Raw genomic sequence first — 15,923 nt, 5'->3', positions numbered from 1 at the left:
TGACAACATTGATATTTGTATCACAGCATGACCGTTATTTGTAAGCTGTATGTGTTTGAGTCATTCATTTGTGATTCAGACTACACTGTTCTCGCTGTATTTTTTGACTCATTAAAAAGAACCAGTTCATAAGAGTCATTTTAAGGAATCAGACTACCTTATTTGCACTACATATTTTTGATTCACTAAAAACATACCAGCTCATAAGAGTCATTCTTTCGTGATCTGGACTACATTGTTCCTGCATGCTCTACGTTTTGATTCATTACAAAGAACAAGCTCATAAGAGTTGTTTGATTAGGAATCAGACTGTGTTGTTCACATTATTAATAGATGTGTACGACTTGATGCAGCGCTGTGGAGACCGATCGGTGTGTGACATCAAAGTACGACATGAGCGATTCACTAATTGGCCTGTGTAGCGGCACTGCAAGTCGATCACACCTTTTTTTTTTATTCGCTAAAAAGAACACATTCATAAGTGATTCAGCTTACACCATTCATGCTGTATGTTTTGACTCACAAAAATGAACCAGTCATTTGTTCGGCAATCTGGCTACGCTGTTTGCGCCTTATGTTATTGATTTACTAAAAAAAACCTCATAACCAATTGGTATAATATGAACAGTTTAGCAAAAAAACGTATGCATTCGTACGAGTGATGTCGTGCGAATTCGTACAAATTAGCCACCTTGTAAAATACGTATGAATTGCCATGTGATCGGGTTGGCTCAGAAGAGTCATTTGTTCGGGCATCGGACTACCTTGTTCACATTAATTTTTTGTTGTTGTTGTTTTGTAATACACTAGAAAGAACCAGCTCAGACCACGCTATCTCACGACCAATTCGTACGTATTTTATGAAGTGGCTAATTCGTACAAATTCGTATGACCACACTCATACGAATTCATACGATTTGTCGAAACCCCAGTGATGGGTAGATTTAGGGGCGAGGTTAGGGGTAGGCAATTCGTACGAATTTTACAAATTTGGTTACTCATAAAATACATACGATTTAGCAAAAAAATGAGTGAAGTTGTGCGAATTTAGCCACCTCGTAAAATACGTATGAATTGCCATGAAATCGGGTTGGCTCAGAAGAGTCATTTGTTTGGGCATCGGACTACCTTGTTCACATTAATTTGTTGTTGTTGTTGTTGTTGTTGTTTTGTAATACACTAGAAAGAACCAGCTCAGACCACGCTATCTCACGACCAATTCGTACGTATTTTATGAAGTGGCTAATTTGTACAAATTCGTATGACCGCACACATGCGAATTCGTACGATTTGTCTAAACCCCAGTGACGGGTAGATTCAGGGGCGAGGTTAGGGGTAGGCAATTCGTACAAATTTTACAAATTTGGTTACTCATAAAATACATACGATTTAGCAAAAAAACGTTTGCATTTGTATGAGTGATGATGTGCGAATTTAGCCACCTCATAAAATACGTACGAATTGCCATGAAATCGGGTTGGTTCAGAAGAGTCATTTGTTCGGGCATCGGACTACCTTGTTCACATTAATTTTTTGTTGTTGTTGTTTTGTAATACACTAGAAAGAACCAGCTCAGACCACGCTATCTCACGACCAATTCGTATGTATCTTATGAAGTGGCTAATTCGTACAAATTCGTATGACCGCACACATACGAATTCATACGATTTGTCTAAACCCCAGTGGCGGGTAGATTTAGGGGTGAGGTTAGGGGTAGGCAATTCGTACGAATTTTACAAATTTGGTTACTCATAAAATACATACGATTTAGCAAAAAAATGAGTGAAGTTGTGCGAATTTAGCCACCTCGTAAAATACGTATGAATTGCCATGAAATCGGATTGGCTCAGAAGAGTCATTTGTTCGGGCATCGGACTACCTTGTTCACATTAATTTGTTGTTGTTGTTGTTGTTGTTGTTGTTGTTGTTGTTGTTGTTGTTGTTGTTGTTGTTGTTTTGTAATACACTAGAAAGAACCAGCTCAGACCACGCTATCTCACGACCAATTCGTACGTATTTTATGAAGTGGCTAATTCGTACAAATTCGTATGACCGCACACATGCGAATTCGTACGATTTGTCTAAACCCCAGTGACGGGTAGATTCAGGGGCGAGGTTAGGGGTAGGTAATCTGTACGAATTTTACAAATTTGGTTACTCATAAAATACATACGATTTAGCAAAAAAACGTTTACATTTGTATGAGTGATGATGTGCGAATTTAGCCACCTCATAAAATACGTACGAATTGCCATGAAATCGGGTTGGTTCAGAAGAGTCATTTGTTCGGGCATCGGACTACCTTGTTCACATTAATTTTTTGTTGTTGTTGTTTTGTAATACACTAGAAAGAACCAGCTCAGACCACGCTATGTCACGACCAATTCGTACGTATTTTATGAGGTGGCTAATTCGTACAAATTCGTACGACCGCACACATAAGAATTCGTACGATTTGTCTAAACCCCAGTGACGGGTAGATTTAGGGGCGAGGTTAGGGGTAGCTAATTTGTACGAATTTTACAAATTTGGTTACTCATAAAATACATACGATTTAGCAAAAAAATGAGTGAAGTTGTGCGAATTTAGCCACCTCGTAAAATGCGTATGAATTGCCATGAAATCGGGTTGGTTCAGAAGAGTCATTTGTTCGGGCATCGGACTACCTTGTTCACATTAATTTTTTGTTGTTGTTGTTGTTTTGTAATACACTAGAAAGAACCAGCTCAGACCACGCTATCTCACGACCAATTTGTACGTATTTTATGAAGTGGCTAATTCGTACAAATTCGTACAACCGCACACATAAGAATTCGTACGATTTGTCTAAACCCCAGTGACGGGTAGATTTAGGGGCGAGGTTAGGGGTAGGTAATCTGTACGAATTTTACAAATTTGGTTACTCATAAAATACATACGATTTAGCAAAAAAATGAGTGAAGTTGTGCGAATTTAGCCACCTCGTAAAATGCGTATGAATTGCCATGAAATCGGGTTGGTTCAGAAGAGTCATTTGTTCGGGCATCGGACTACCTTGTTCACATTAATTTTTTGTTGTTGTTGTTGTTTTGTAATACACTAGAAAGAACCAGCTCAGACCACGCTATCTCACGACCAATTCGTACGTATTTTATGAAGTGTCTAATTCGTACAAATTCATACAACCGCACACATAAGAATTCGTACAATTTGTCTAAACCCCAGTGATGGGTAGATTTAGGGGCGAGGTTAGGGGTAGGTAATCTGTACGAATTTTACAAATTTGGTTACTCATAAAATACATACGATTTAGCAAAAAAATGAGTGAAGTTGTGCGAATTTAGCCACCTCGTAAAATACGTACGAATTGCCATGAAATCGGGTTGGCTCAGAAGAGTCATTTGTTCGGGCATCGGACTACCTTGTTCACATTAAGTTTTTGTTGTTGTTGTTGTTGTTTTGTAATACACTAGAAAGAACCAGCTCAGACCACGCTATCTCACGACCAATTCGTACGTATTTTATGAAATGGCTAATTCATACAAATTCGTATGACCGCACACATACGAATTTGTACGATTTGTCTAAACCCCAGTGACGGGTAGATTCAGGGGCGAGGTTAGGGGTAGGCAATTCGTACAAATTTTACAAATTTGGTTACTCATAAAATACATACGATTTAGCAAAAAAACGTTTGCATTTGTATGAGTGATGATGTGCGAATTTAGCCACCTCATAAAATACGTACGAATTGCCATGAAATCGGGTTGGTTCAGAAGAGTCATTTGTTCGGGCATCGGACTACATTGTTCACATTAATTTTGAATTTTTTTTGGCAATACACCAGAAAGAACCAGCTCATAAGAGTCATTTATTCGGGAATCTGACTATGCTGTTTGATTCACTAACAAGTACCGGCTCATGAGAATGAATTATTCAGAAATTCAGGACTATACACTGGTTGAGCAGTATGTTTGTGTTGTGCTGTGGACTCCATCTCTAAGCTAACGTTTAGAGAGGCTCTCTGGAGCGCAAGTAAACGCCACATCCTTTTGATTTTTTTTTTTTTCCCGGCAAAAACATACAGAGTCCTTCACATTTATCTATCATTCTCTTCCTTTCTCAATCTATACCTCCTCTTTTATTCTGCCCCTGGACACAATTAAGATGTTAAGGGTGTGAGACTGTATAAATTTCTTTGCTGTGACCCTGCGCAATTCCTCTGTGTGACTGGAGAATATGATTCACTCAGTTTGACCCAGTTAAGATGCTCCTCTGCTCCTTCTCAGTGCTTAGAGGCCAGATCACATTTCATATTGGGGTTATGCAACACTGAATTTGGATCCTGGGAATCTGTGTCTTCTTTCTCTGCACTGTCCCTCATTTTTTGTCCCCTCTCTTCTTGTGTCTTTCACTGTAAGTTTTGTAAGGTGAGAGTGGATGGAGTTTCAGTGCATGGAGAAACAGGGTCAGCTTTTTGAGCTCAGCTGGGTGTGTAACTGCATTATTGTGCCTTCAGGGAGGAACTAGGTTGTGCTCCAGAGTCTGTGGTGTCAGTGTTGGGTAACACCTTTATCTCTTAATCAGGACAGAGGTGTTGAGACGGTCCTGATGCTGTTATATAGGCCAAAAGAAAAGAAAAGAAAAATTTAATACCACAAATGAATGTCTTGGACTGCAGTGAGATTAATTGGAGAACATATTTTGCTCTTGAGAAATAGACTTTAGTAATCTCTCTAGAGTATCAGATCGCAGACAATGTCACAAACTGTTCTCAGATTTACCAAGATATCAAAGTCTGAAATCAAAGTAAGGGATTTCAGTGTGAACTAAAACATTTCTCATCAAAATTATGTGGTCTATGCTATCCACACTTATTTCATAGCTCTATACTCATTTTTTGTTTCTTTTATTGCTTGTTCAGAGATAAAATTGATACTAATCTTAAACATTTGAGAGCTTAATTAAAGGGATAGTTGTTCACAGAAAAAAAAAAGTCATTGTTTACGAACCCTCGTGTTGTATCAAATGTGCACCGCAATTTCAGCTACCGAAAATCAGCGTTCAGCGTCTATTCCATGCACACAACGTGGATAAGTTACAACAGTTAAACATGTCTGCTGTGTTGACACTAGATCTGGATTGACAATATTAATTTCTCGATTTTAATCAGCATTTTTCTTGAATCTAAAATCTTTTAGTCTGCTTTTCTGTTGATGTGTGAGCAAAACTTCACCAAACATTTGTAGTGTGCCTGCCGTCAAATAATCGCAAAATAATCACTTTTTTCTTTGTTACTTTTAATATGAGGCAAAATCTCAACTTTAAAATTCAGTCGATTTTTAAAAAAAAGTATGGCGTGACAGATCGCTGTAGCTGCCTCAGTTCAAGCTGGAGCACGGATGAAGCGCACATGAACCGATCATCTTATCTCCTCTTTACTACTAGTTACAGCATGAAATAAACATGTGTGAACATCAGAAGGTATGTTGAAAGATACATTACCGTACGTTGAAAGATACATTAACTTACCGAAATAAATCCTGTCCTGTGTAATCGCTCGATTAGTGTTTCAACCGGGGAAAGACATCAATAAAACAGTTTGTAGGCTATAAAATGTCACTTTACAATGTCGTTTAAAGGTTTATATTTCACCAACTGGAGTAGAAACAATTCTGTTATAAAAAAGTTGATTTATGTGCAATTTAAATGTTTGTGCAGCTCAGCTATTTTAGCTATTTGAGTGTTGATTATTAAATAAGTTGAATTAAATAATTGATTATTTATTTATTTATTTTCGGTTATCCTCTGAATAATGATTTAAATTTCAGTCTTTTATGGTTATTGAAGACCCATTCACACCAAGGGCGACGACTATAATGATAAATATATTATCGTCCACACTAATGGACGGTAACATTTAGGGCTGGGCGATATATTGTATGCGATTGTCACGCGCATTTCGTCAGTAAAGCCGCAAGCTACGCAATATCGCGTTCATTATCGCAGATGAATCGCATTCGATAATGAACGCGATATTGCGTAGCTTGTCAGTGATCTACGGTTCTGTCTATTAAATGGCGCTCCATTTGAAAGCAGGTGATGGCGATTTAGCGGTAATCAGGGAACCGGCTTTACTGACGAAATGCGCGTGACAATCGCATGCGATATATCACCCAGCCCTAGTAACATTCTATTTATTATAAGCGTGGGCTGCAGTTATGTCATGTCGTCTGCCATTTTAAATCCTCAAGTCTTTTAAAGTCATGTGGATTCTGATTGGCTGTTAATGTTTATATTGTTCTTGTGCTGAAAAAAAAAAAAGAATCTGAAAGTGTTTCCAACTATATGGTTCTTCTGTGCTGTTATAGTTGTGGTGTGGGAATTTAAATTTAGAACGATTTTTAAAACTTTATCATTATTGTGATAGTTATCGTCCTTGGTGTGAACAGACCTTTATACTTTGTAGCACTAGCTTGATAGGCATGCTAGGTAAGTCTACTAGGTCTCAGCCAGGCCAGCAACACGACTAGAGCAATCTACTAGACCAGACGCAAATAAAGGCCTGCCAGTTGGTTCGTTATTCTGCCACACTCCTGCAATGTGTCCTTGATTTCCTGTCTGTGCCTTGTCTGGTCTGTTATCGCTTCAGTTCCATTGTGGCTGAGATATTTGTGTCGAGATATTTTTAAAGAGGTGATGTCATCTGGCTGTAAATGCTGATCAGAGTCACAGACGTGAGTCAACATCAGGGAAATGGAAATGCTGAGCGCTCCGAGGTGAGATGGAGTTACTTTGCAGGGGAAAAAAATGTGACATTTAGATTGTTTCTCATTCTCTGGGAATGTGTGTGTGCAAGCCTGAGCATGTGTTTTGTGTATGTGTGTGTGTGTGTGTTTCAGCTGATCAGGGCTGAGGGAAGGGATGGAATGGAGAATAAAAGAACGAGGGGGAGATGGAGAGGAAAAAGTGATGGTTTTCTTGGTTTCCCAGCTTCCTCAGTGTTATTATGTGCCATTAGCTGGATTATAGGCCCATGCCAGACTTGGTCCACATCTGGGATTGTAAACCTGCCAGATGCCAGAACAGATTTCTAAAAAGAATTAAATCTGTCTTATGGTGCTGTTGTTACTGCTTGGTTTGCTGTTGTGAAGATTTTCCAAACTTTCTAATGTATAGTTGTAAAGACAACTATAAGAGTAGGTTGATTTCCCTTAAAGGTGCTAAAGAGGATCTTTTCGTCGACTGAGAAACCAAAGACTGTTACTGAGTTTTTGAAATGAGTGCATGCGTAAGAACAACCCCCCCCCCCTGCTTTCGTGGGAACGCCTCCCAAAACTCGTGCACGAGTGTTTACCACTGGCATTCGCTGTGTCGTGTTAGTGGATTCATTATGTCGGACTCACCGCAGGTAACTCATAATCTGCAGTTGTTACTCCTGTCTCCTGACAAAAACATCGCATGCGGCGCCTGTGGAGTGTGGAAAGTTACTGGAGCGCGCAGCTGGGCTCGTCTCTCACAAGGAACGTCACGGCAGTGATTGACAAGCCAGAGGGCCAATCGTTTACGCGATGATCGCGTAAAGGATTGGCTGATGTTTTTAAGGCCCTACCTCGTGCACAGATGATGTATATTAATATTATTACTTTCAGTGCACCTAATAAATAGTCTTTTATCAGTTAGTAAAGACAGTTTCAAGTAATATTGCAAAAATGTATAAAACAAAACATCCTCTTTAGCACCTTTAAAAGTGTAAACATTGTGGCTCTGTGGTGTTATCAAAACGTTGTCTTGTTTATTTGCGCATCTTGACTGTCCTTTACATAGCAACACCGGCTTAGCCAATAGTGTGAGTTTGGGGCGGGGCTATCTGTTGTATCAGCTATTGGCTGATGAGTGTTTGGGAAACCTGTTTGAAAATAATCATTGTCTTTGCAGAAATTACACATTTTACTTCTAAATATTACTAAAAATTTGCATTGTTGAAACTTTTTTGCTGCAGAATGTAACTGTACAAAGTAGATTTTTCTCTTGAATGTTTTAGGGAGTTTTATTAGTCTAAGTCTTATTATCTTGTGTTTAATATTTAATTAGTGTTTGAATTGGATTGGCTAGAGGGGGCAAGGCTCCCTAGTTGCAGTTTTACCTGTGATTTGAATTTATACAGAATATACACTACCCTTCAAAAGTTTGGGTTGTCTCATCAAGTGTCTCATCACATGTGCTCACCTAGGCTGCATTTATTTAATCAAATATACAGTAAAATTGTAATATTGTAAATTACTGTTACAATTTAAAATAACTGTTTTCTATTTCAATGTAATGTAATTTATTCCTGTGATGTCCAAGCCTAATTTCCAGCATCATTACTCCAGTCTTCAGTGTCACATGATCCTTCAGAAATCATTCTAATATGCTGATTTGAGGCTCAAGAAACATTTCTTATTATCACTGTTGAAAGCAGTTTTTCTGCTTAATATTTTTGTAGAACCCATAATAGTTGCTTTTATTTTTTTCAAGATTTTTTGATGAATAGAATGTTCAGAAGAACCACCTTTTTTTAAAATAGGAATCTTTTTTAACGTTAAATGTCTGTACTGTCACTTTCGATCGATTTAATGTGTAATGATTTCTTTAAAAAGACAAAAATCTTACTGACCCCAATCTTTTGAATGGTAGTGTATAACAAAAAGAGCTTTTTAAAGATTAATTTCCTTCAAGATATGTGAGGATTCAAGTACTGCATGTCATCTGCTCATTTGTAGATATAATTATTGCTCAAAGATTTGCTCATTCATACCTCAGGAGACTAAAGATCTGAGTTTTGTTTCTGTGAAGCATCGGCCTTGCCTCAGATGTTTTGTGACATTTTTGAGATCTCTTCTGAATCTCTAGCACTATATATATTGTAGATATCACCTTTTAAATCTATAGAGATTGGCTATTTACCTTCCAATAACTGCATTTAGTTGCATCTTTATCAAAACAATACATATATCAAGCTGCACTCTGATCCATGTACTCTAAAATCTGAACCGTCATACATCCAGGTCTTGAGATATAGAAGATCTGAGATGTTGTCACCAAGGAAACGGAATTGTTTCAGTAGTGTTATTCTGGTTCTATGAAAGGCGTGCTGTTTGATTGTATGCGAGAGGCTGTGAGGCCGACGGGGAGGTGGTCTAGGGAATACCCCACATCAGTGGAACCTCAGCCGTGCCATGAAAGGACTCTGTGTCTTTCTTGATTGACACTCGCTGTGACGTGGTCACAACAACATGACCCGTGAAGGTAGGGGGTCCTGCCTCTTTGTGTGACACCCAAGAACACACCCCCACCCCCCAGTCCCCTCGGCTCTGACATTGTATGCATCTTCTCGACTTTTCTCTCAGGGGATTTAGCCCCCCTCAAGTCTACAGAAGTTCAGACTCCAGCCATCCTCAGGAATGAGGGGAATGAGGAGAGTAGAAAGAAAAGAATGGACTGAGAGCTTGAGGGGTAAAAGGGGGGAGGAGGGGGGCAGGAGAGAGCGAAGGTTTTTGGACCCCAGAGGACTTGGTGTGTTAAGCCATAGTGTTAATGATTTTAGTTGGGCGGTAATTACAGGCCGTGGCAAAAGAACGCTGAGGAAAGGAAAACAAGCATGCTCAGAATGAGAAAGACTGCAGGATGCTTTAGTAGTGCCTGAAGTGAGGTGAATATAGAACTGATGTTCATGTAATTGTTAAAGACAAGTCACAATGGTCAACTCAAAACCTGACTTTTTAATTAGATTTATTTATTTATTTTTTTGATGTTCCTTGAAATAATGATACATGTTGGTCCAAAGAAAATTGGCAACATTTTTGGGTTTTGTTTTGTTTTTTGCTTTGGTTTCATTTGTTTTTGTTTGTTTTTTGTTTTGGTTTGGATTTTTTTGCTTTGCTTTGCTTTAGTTTGTTTTTGTTTTGTGTTTTGTTTTGTGTTTTGCGTTTTGTTTTGTTTTGTTTTTGTGTTTTTTTGTTTTGGTTTGGTTGTGTTTGTTGTTTTGTTTGGTTTTGTGTTTCGTTTTGTTCATTTAGGTAAAATCAGTTATAATAATAAAAATATAAGTTAATATACATAAAATATATATGAATAAAGTTAATTATGTGTAAGTTACATATATGCCATGTTATGGAGATTGTGGGTTGAGAACCATTTCATGTTAACTTCAGGATGTTTTCTGTAGTCAAATCCAAGTGAACAGGTTGGCTATTGGTGGTGTGTGTTTAGCATATTTGTGTGTGTGTTTAGCAGTGGAAGTGAAGGCATTTATGACCCAATAAAAAGCCCCTATCTCTATTCTCTCATCTTCCTCTTTCCTGAAGATCACAGGACGTCTCACATCTACAACTCCTTACGTCTTAAAGATTTAGAGTATGGTGTGTAGAGATTTTTTTTGTGGTTTTTAACAGCCAGCTGAAATTATTCTAACAAAAAAACAAAATACCATGATTTTAACGTGTTTTATGAACATTCTGCTATGGTGAAAACAATATATTCACCTCTTGGTACCACCTCAGTACATTGTCGTATCTTAAGGCTTCTGTCTGTAATCACTGTAGTTGTTGTTTTTCCTGTGCTACTTCAGAACATCAGATGAATGATTTTGTTGCTCTAGGTTTGACCCCTGGCGGTGTCGTGCGTGTTTGGAGTTAAATGGGACAGGTTATTGCTTTCGTAGAGGGAAATGGCACCAGTCAGCTGAGGAGATGACACTATCATTGCTGATCTTTCTCCCACTACCTGAACTTTGGTTGTTTTTTAAGTTTTAAGAGTGTCATGTGAATCAATTCTGAGAGGTGTGCAAGATTGCGCTTGTTTTGAAGACAGAAGCATAATTCCTTTCTACATCAAGTAAAACTATACAGTACTTACAGCAGTTACTTGACTGCTCTGCCAGGTTTGTTGTGCAAGTGTTTTGTACTTCAATGGCTTCGGCCTGCACTCTGATTATCTGTAGTCTATATCTATATGAATTTTGATGGTTCTTTGAACACAAGGTGGAAGCTGCTACATTAAAGGGATAGTTCACCCAAAAATGAAAATTTGATGTTTATCTGCTTACCCCCAGCGCATCCAAGATGACTTTGTTTTTTCATTAGAACACAAATGATGATTTTTAACTGCAACCGTTGTGGTCTGTCAGTCAAATAATGTGAGTGAATGGGAACTCTATCAGTAAGAGTTGAAAAAACTTGCATAGACAAATCCAAATTAAACCCTGCGGCTCGTGACGACACATTGATGTCCTAAGACACGAAACGATTGGTTTGTACGAGAAACTGAACAGTATTTATATAATTTTTTACCTCTAAAACACCACAATGTCCAACTGCGTTTAGCACTCAGTTAGTGAGGTCTGATCGTGCTCTGACAACAACAGTGAGTGCGAGACATCACTGTCAGAGTGCGATCAGACCTCACTAACCGAGTGCTGAACGCAGTTACCTACATCTTGGATGCGCTGGGGGTAAGTAGATAAACATCAAATTTTCATTTTTGGGTGAACTATCCCTTTAATTTTTAAATGTGAATGAATAAATTTTAAGATAACTGTATTAAGCTAGATGCTAACACATACACATGCACATGCTAAGTGTACATTGAAATTAAAAACTGAACTTACAGTAATATTGCTATAATTGTTTTCATGTTATGTCCAATAATAAACATATGACAATAAATATTTCATATTTAATATTAAATATAGTTGATTAAATATCTGTATTATTTTATCTAACAAAACACACAAGTAAGTTTCAGTAATTCTTAGGTGAATTTAAGCATCACAACATAATATAATGTACTATATGAAACAAATCTGCTAAAGAAAGGTTTGTTATATTTGTAATATGTTAATATTTGAAAGAAATGGCTCTTCTCAAGCACATAAAGAGTTAAAGGTGCCCTAGAATTAAAAATTGAATTTATCTTGGCATAGTTAAATAACAAGAGTTCAGTACAAGGAAATGACATACAGTGAGTCTCAAACACCATTGTTTCCTCCTTCTTATATAAATCTCATTTGTTTAAAAGACCTCAGAAGAACAGGAGAATCTCAACATAACACCGACTGTTACGTAACAGTCAGGGTGTACGCCCCCAATATTTGCATAAGTCAGCTCATGTTCAAGCATTAGACAAGGGCAGGACGTCTGGATCTGTGCAGAGCTGAATCATCAGACTAGGTAAGCAAGCAAGAACAATAGCGAAAAATGGAAGATGGAGCAATAATAACTGACATGATCCATGATAACATGATATTTTTAGTGATATTTATGAATTGTCTTTCTAAATGTTTCGTTAGCATGTTGCTAATGTACTGTTAAATGTGGTTAAAGTTACCATCTTTTCTTACTGTATTCACGGAGACAAGACTGTCGTTATTTTCATTTTTTAAACACTTGCAGTCTGTATAATTCATAAACACAACTTCATTCTTTATAAATCTCTCCAACAGTGTGTAATGTTAGCTTTAGCCATGGAGCACTATCAAACTCATTCAGAATCAAATGTAAACATCCAAATAAATACTATACTTAGGCGATTAGACATGTTGCATGACAAACACTTTGTAAAGAACAATTTTGAGGGTTATATTAGCTGTGTGAACTTTGTTTATGCTGTTAAAGGCAAGCGTGAGCTCCGTGAGCGGGGAGTGTGAGCATTTAAAGGGGCCGCAGCCTAAATCGGCTCATATTTAATGATGCCCAAAAATAGGCAGTTAAAAAAATTAATAAAAAAAAATCTATGGGGTATTTTGAGCTGAAACTTCACAGACACATTCAGGGGACACCTTAGACTTATATTACATCTTTTAAAAAGACGTTCTACGGCGAAAAAAGTGCATATAGTTCTCTCTGCATAAAATTGTATTTTTTTTTTATTTTTATTTTTTATAAAGGCATGCAGATTTAATGATGTTTCAGACATGTTTCTTGCTGCTGCAAGACAAAGAATCCTGTTTTGTTCTGTTTTTATTTTAATTTTCTCTCTCAGTCCAGTCTCCTGGCTGTGGTGGAGAGACTGTCGCCCCATAACTGCATTTTATATACAGATTACATCATCCTTACAGATTACATCATCATATAAACATTGGTGACATCATAATGATTTCACCCCTTTCCATAACCGACCAGTAGCCCTTCACTGAGTCATGCGTTTAAGCACGTATGTGATTTATATGTGTGTGTCTGGATGGGTTTGCAAATGAGGATCTGCTTTAGTCTTCATCATTAGCCATTCATGGCTGATTTCAATTGAGGCTAATTGTTCATTTAAAGAGCGGTCTGGCTTAAAGAGACCATTTCATCATACTGTCAGACTTTATTTTAACATAGTGTGTCTCTTTCCCAGGCTGTTGCACGGAGGGCTCCATGAATGTTCGTCACCATGATGATGACGGACCAAATGCTGGACCTCCCGCTTCCATTGAGCAACGAGGTTCCCATGATGCACCACATGATCAATGGCGATGCACCACAGCAGGTGAGTTCATAATGTTATAGACCCCATTTAGGGAGTTTATCTATTGCCTATTGATAGTTTTTTTTTTTTTTTTATTGATTGGTTTTATTTAATAAATTGTCAGAAACATTAGATCTCACAACCTCTTTATTTTAAAAGCAAGAAATATTCCTCAAAGCCAAAACAACTCTATAGCTAAGGACCTTTAGCTAAAGACCTAGAATTGCCTCTTGTTTTGACAAAATTAATATGTGTGACATCTAGCATTTTTTTTCTTTTACAGGTGATCCTGGTCCAGGTGAACCCAGGTGAGACGTTCACCATCCGCACAGAAGATGGGGCTTTGCAATGCATCCAAGGTTTGTCCAATGAAGATTTATTTTCCACTGTATTCTTCAAGTAGATTGCTGTTGCTAAATGTTGCTGTTCAAATCTGTGAATGAATCAGACCAGTTTTGAAATGAATCGGGGTGTTTTCACTCTGTTGTATTTGTTTGTTTGGCATGAATGCTGCTTTCCAAACTCATGCATGCTCAGAGATGTAGTCTGGAGAGTGATTTGGATGGTTCGCCGTTTGGTGTGAATCCAAGAACCGAGATGAATCTGCAATATGTCGTAACTTGTGAAGTACAGTACTGTGCAAGAGTCTTAGGCCACCATTAGATGTTGTTTTAGCAGTAATATAATGACCATATATAATTATTATTAGAATATAAACAGAAAATACAGTAAATTTGTATGCTGTATTAACAAACAGAAAAAAATCTGATAAAAACAGCTTCTATAGCTATTTAGTGATGATTTTTGTTGAAAATTTAGTTCTTTTTTGAGAAACTGGAAGAAATCCAGGAGGTCACACTAAACTGATTTATGCTTAAAGAAACTTTTTTTTTTTTTTTTTCCACATTTTGCCTTTAACTTGCATTCTTCGCATCTCTTAAAGTGGTTCAATGACGTAACGGGTCTTTTTTTTTTTTTTTTTTTTTTTGTCCAAAGGCCTTAATAATAATAATAATAATAATAATAATAATAATAATAAACAAAGATATGACATCCAAAGTATTTAAGGTAGTACACCTAGATCTTTTTTATCGAATTCAAAATGTTTAAATTATATTTTGCTACATGGAAAGGTATGTTGTATGTACGTATGACAGGATGTGACATCATTCAGACACCTGCAAATGACCACATGGTCGTGAACCAAAATAACTAATTCTCTTTCAACTATTCGAAACCAATTATATCTCCATTATGTTTTTTTACACTTTTAAAAACCTTATTCGTCAATGACCCAAATACATCTGCATCAATTTTGCAATGTCTAGGGCAACACAATTAATCAAAAATAAAAACAAAAATGTAATTTTAAAATAGTAACATTTATTTAGTTTAATATTTTCATTCAACAACAATAATAGTAGTAATAATGTTATTAGTAATAATGTTTTATAGTTATATTGATATACATTCACAAAATTTGGCCCAATTGCGCAGCCATACAAACGAGCACAGTAAACCTGGAGAATTGCTTTTTAAATCACTGTAACTTTTATCAGAAAAATCACATGTAGATTTTTTTTTTCCTCCCCTAAATTGTGCGGCCCTAAAATGTTCTCCCATAATAATTATTTGCAAACCTCTAAGGGATCTAGGCCATGTGATAGTGCTACAAACCTTGTGTGTTTGGCCAGTGGAGAGGCATTCGGTCACTGAATCCTTAAACGAAATTACATCTGACCTCATAATGTCTTTTTAACTTAATAAAGGCCACTGAATTCCCTCAGTAAGAGTTTTTCAAGTGTATGTAAGAGATTAAATGTGGAGTCACAGTAGCCTAGACCACAGGATACTGGTTCCGACCGTCTGAGCGCTCACATCACTGTTTACACAGCTAAGAGGAGCTGCAATGACTGTTTAATTCAATTTGTCCAATGAGAATAGCAGAATCAGCAGCAGAAGGGTGTTTGGTTTATGGTAGAGATGGAGCTGGCAGCTGGCCGACAGAGGAGCGAGAGAGAATGTAGACGGAGAGAAAGGAAGTCTCACAGGTGTGGAGACGATGCAGTTGAAGGCCATGGTAATGTTCTGGCATGTTCAGGATAAGAACATTGTTTAATTTTCTAATGTTTGTTCGATCTTTGCCAGGTGGCCGTGCCGCGCTGGATAAGGCGAGTCCGCTGTTATTCTTTGATGTTGACTTTGCGTTTTTGCAAACAATTTGCTGATAAATGTTTTCCCAGGGCTGGGCAGTGTACAGTTGGCTTATCTTTATTAAAACAGTTCTGTAAAGAGGTATCGCATACTATGTGTGTAATTCAGAGAGCCTTTAGCGCCTTCATCTGAAAGTGCAAAAAGAAGCTTATGAATCACGGTAACTGACAAAATTGCATATTTTCAAAATCAACTAGTTTTTAGGGTTTCTAAATGACAAATATACGAATTGGTCTTAA

At 37.4% G+C, this 15,923-nt stretch overlaps 1 protein-coding gene across 3 annotated transcripts in view; it reads left to right on the top strand.

Moving 5' to 3' along the window:
* The window catches only part of fndc3bb (fibronectin type III domain containing 3Bb), an 85,395-nt gene that overhangs the window by 6,225 nt on the left and 63,247 nt on the right, over window positions 1–15,923 (top strand). For all 3 annotated transcript variants that reach the window (XM_048174928.1, XM_048174927.1, XM_048174926.1), the window contains exons 2-3: window positions 13,360–13,491; window positions 13,754–13,829. In XM_048174928.1, the coding sequence (XP_048030885.1) occupies window positions 13,384–13,491; window positions 13,754–13,829 (184 nt within the window). In that variant the 5' untranslated portion in view covers window positions 13,360–13,383. The remainder of the gene's footprint in view (window positions 1–13,359; window positions 13,492–13,753; window positions 13,830–15,923) is intronic.

Source organism: Megalobrama amblycephala, linkage group LG22, assembly GCF_018812025.1.
Source record: "Megalobrama amblycephala isolate DHTTF-2021 linkage group LG22, ASM1881202v1, whole genome shotgun sequence".
Lineage (NCBI taxonomy): Eukaryota > Metazoa > Chordata > Actinopteri > Cypriniformes > Xenocyprididae > Megalobrama > Megalobrama amblycephala.
This window is presented reverse-complemented; position numbering and strand designations above follow the sequence as displayed.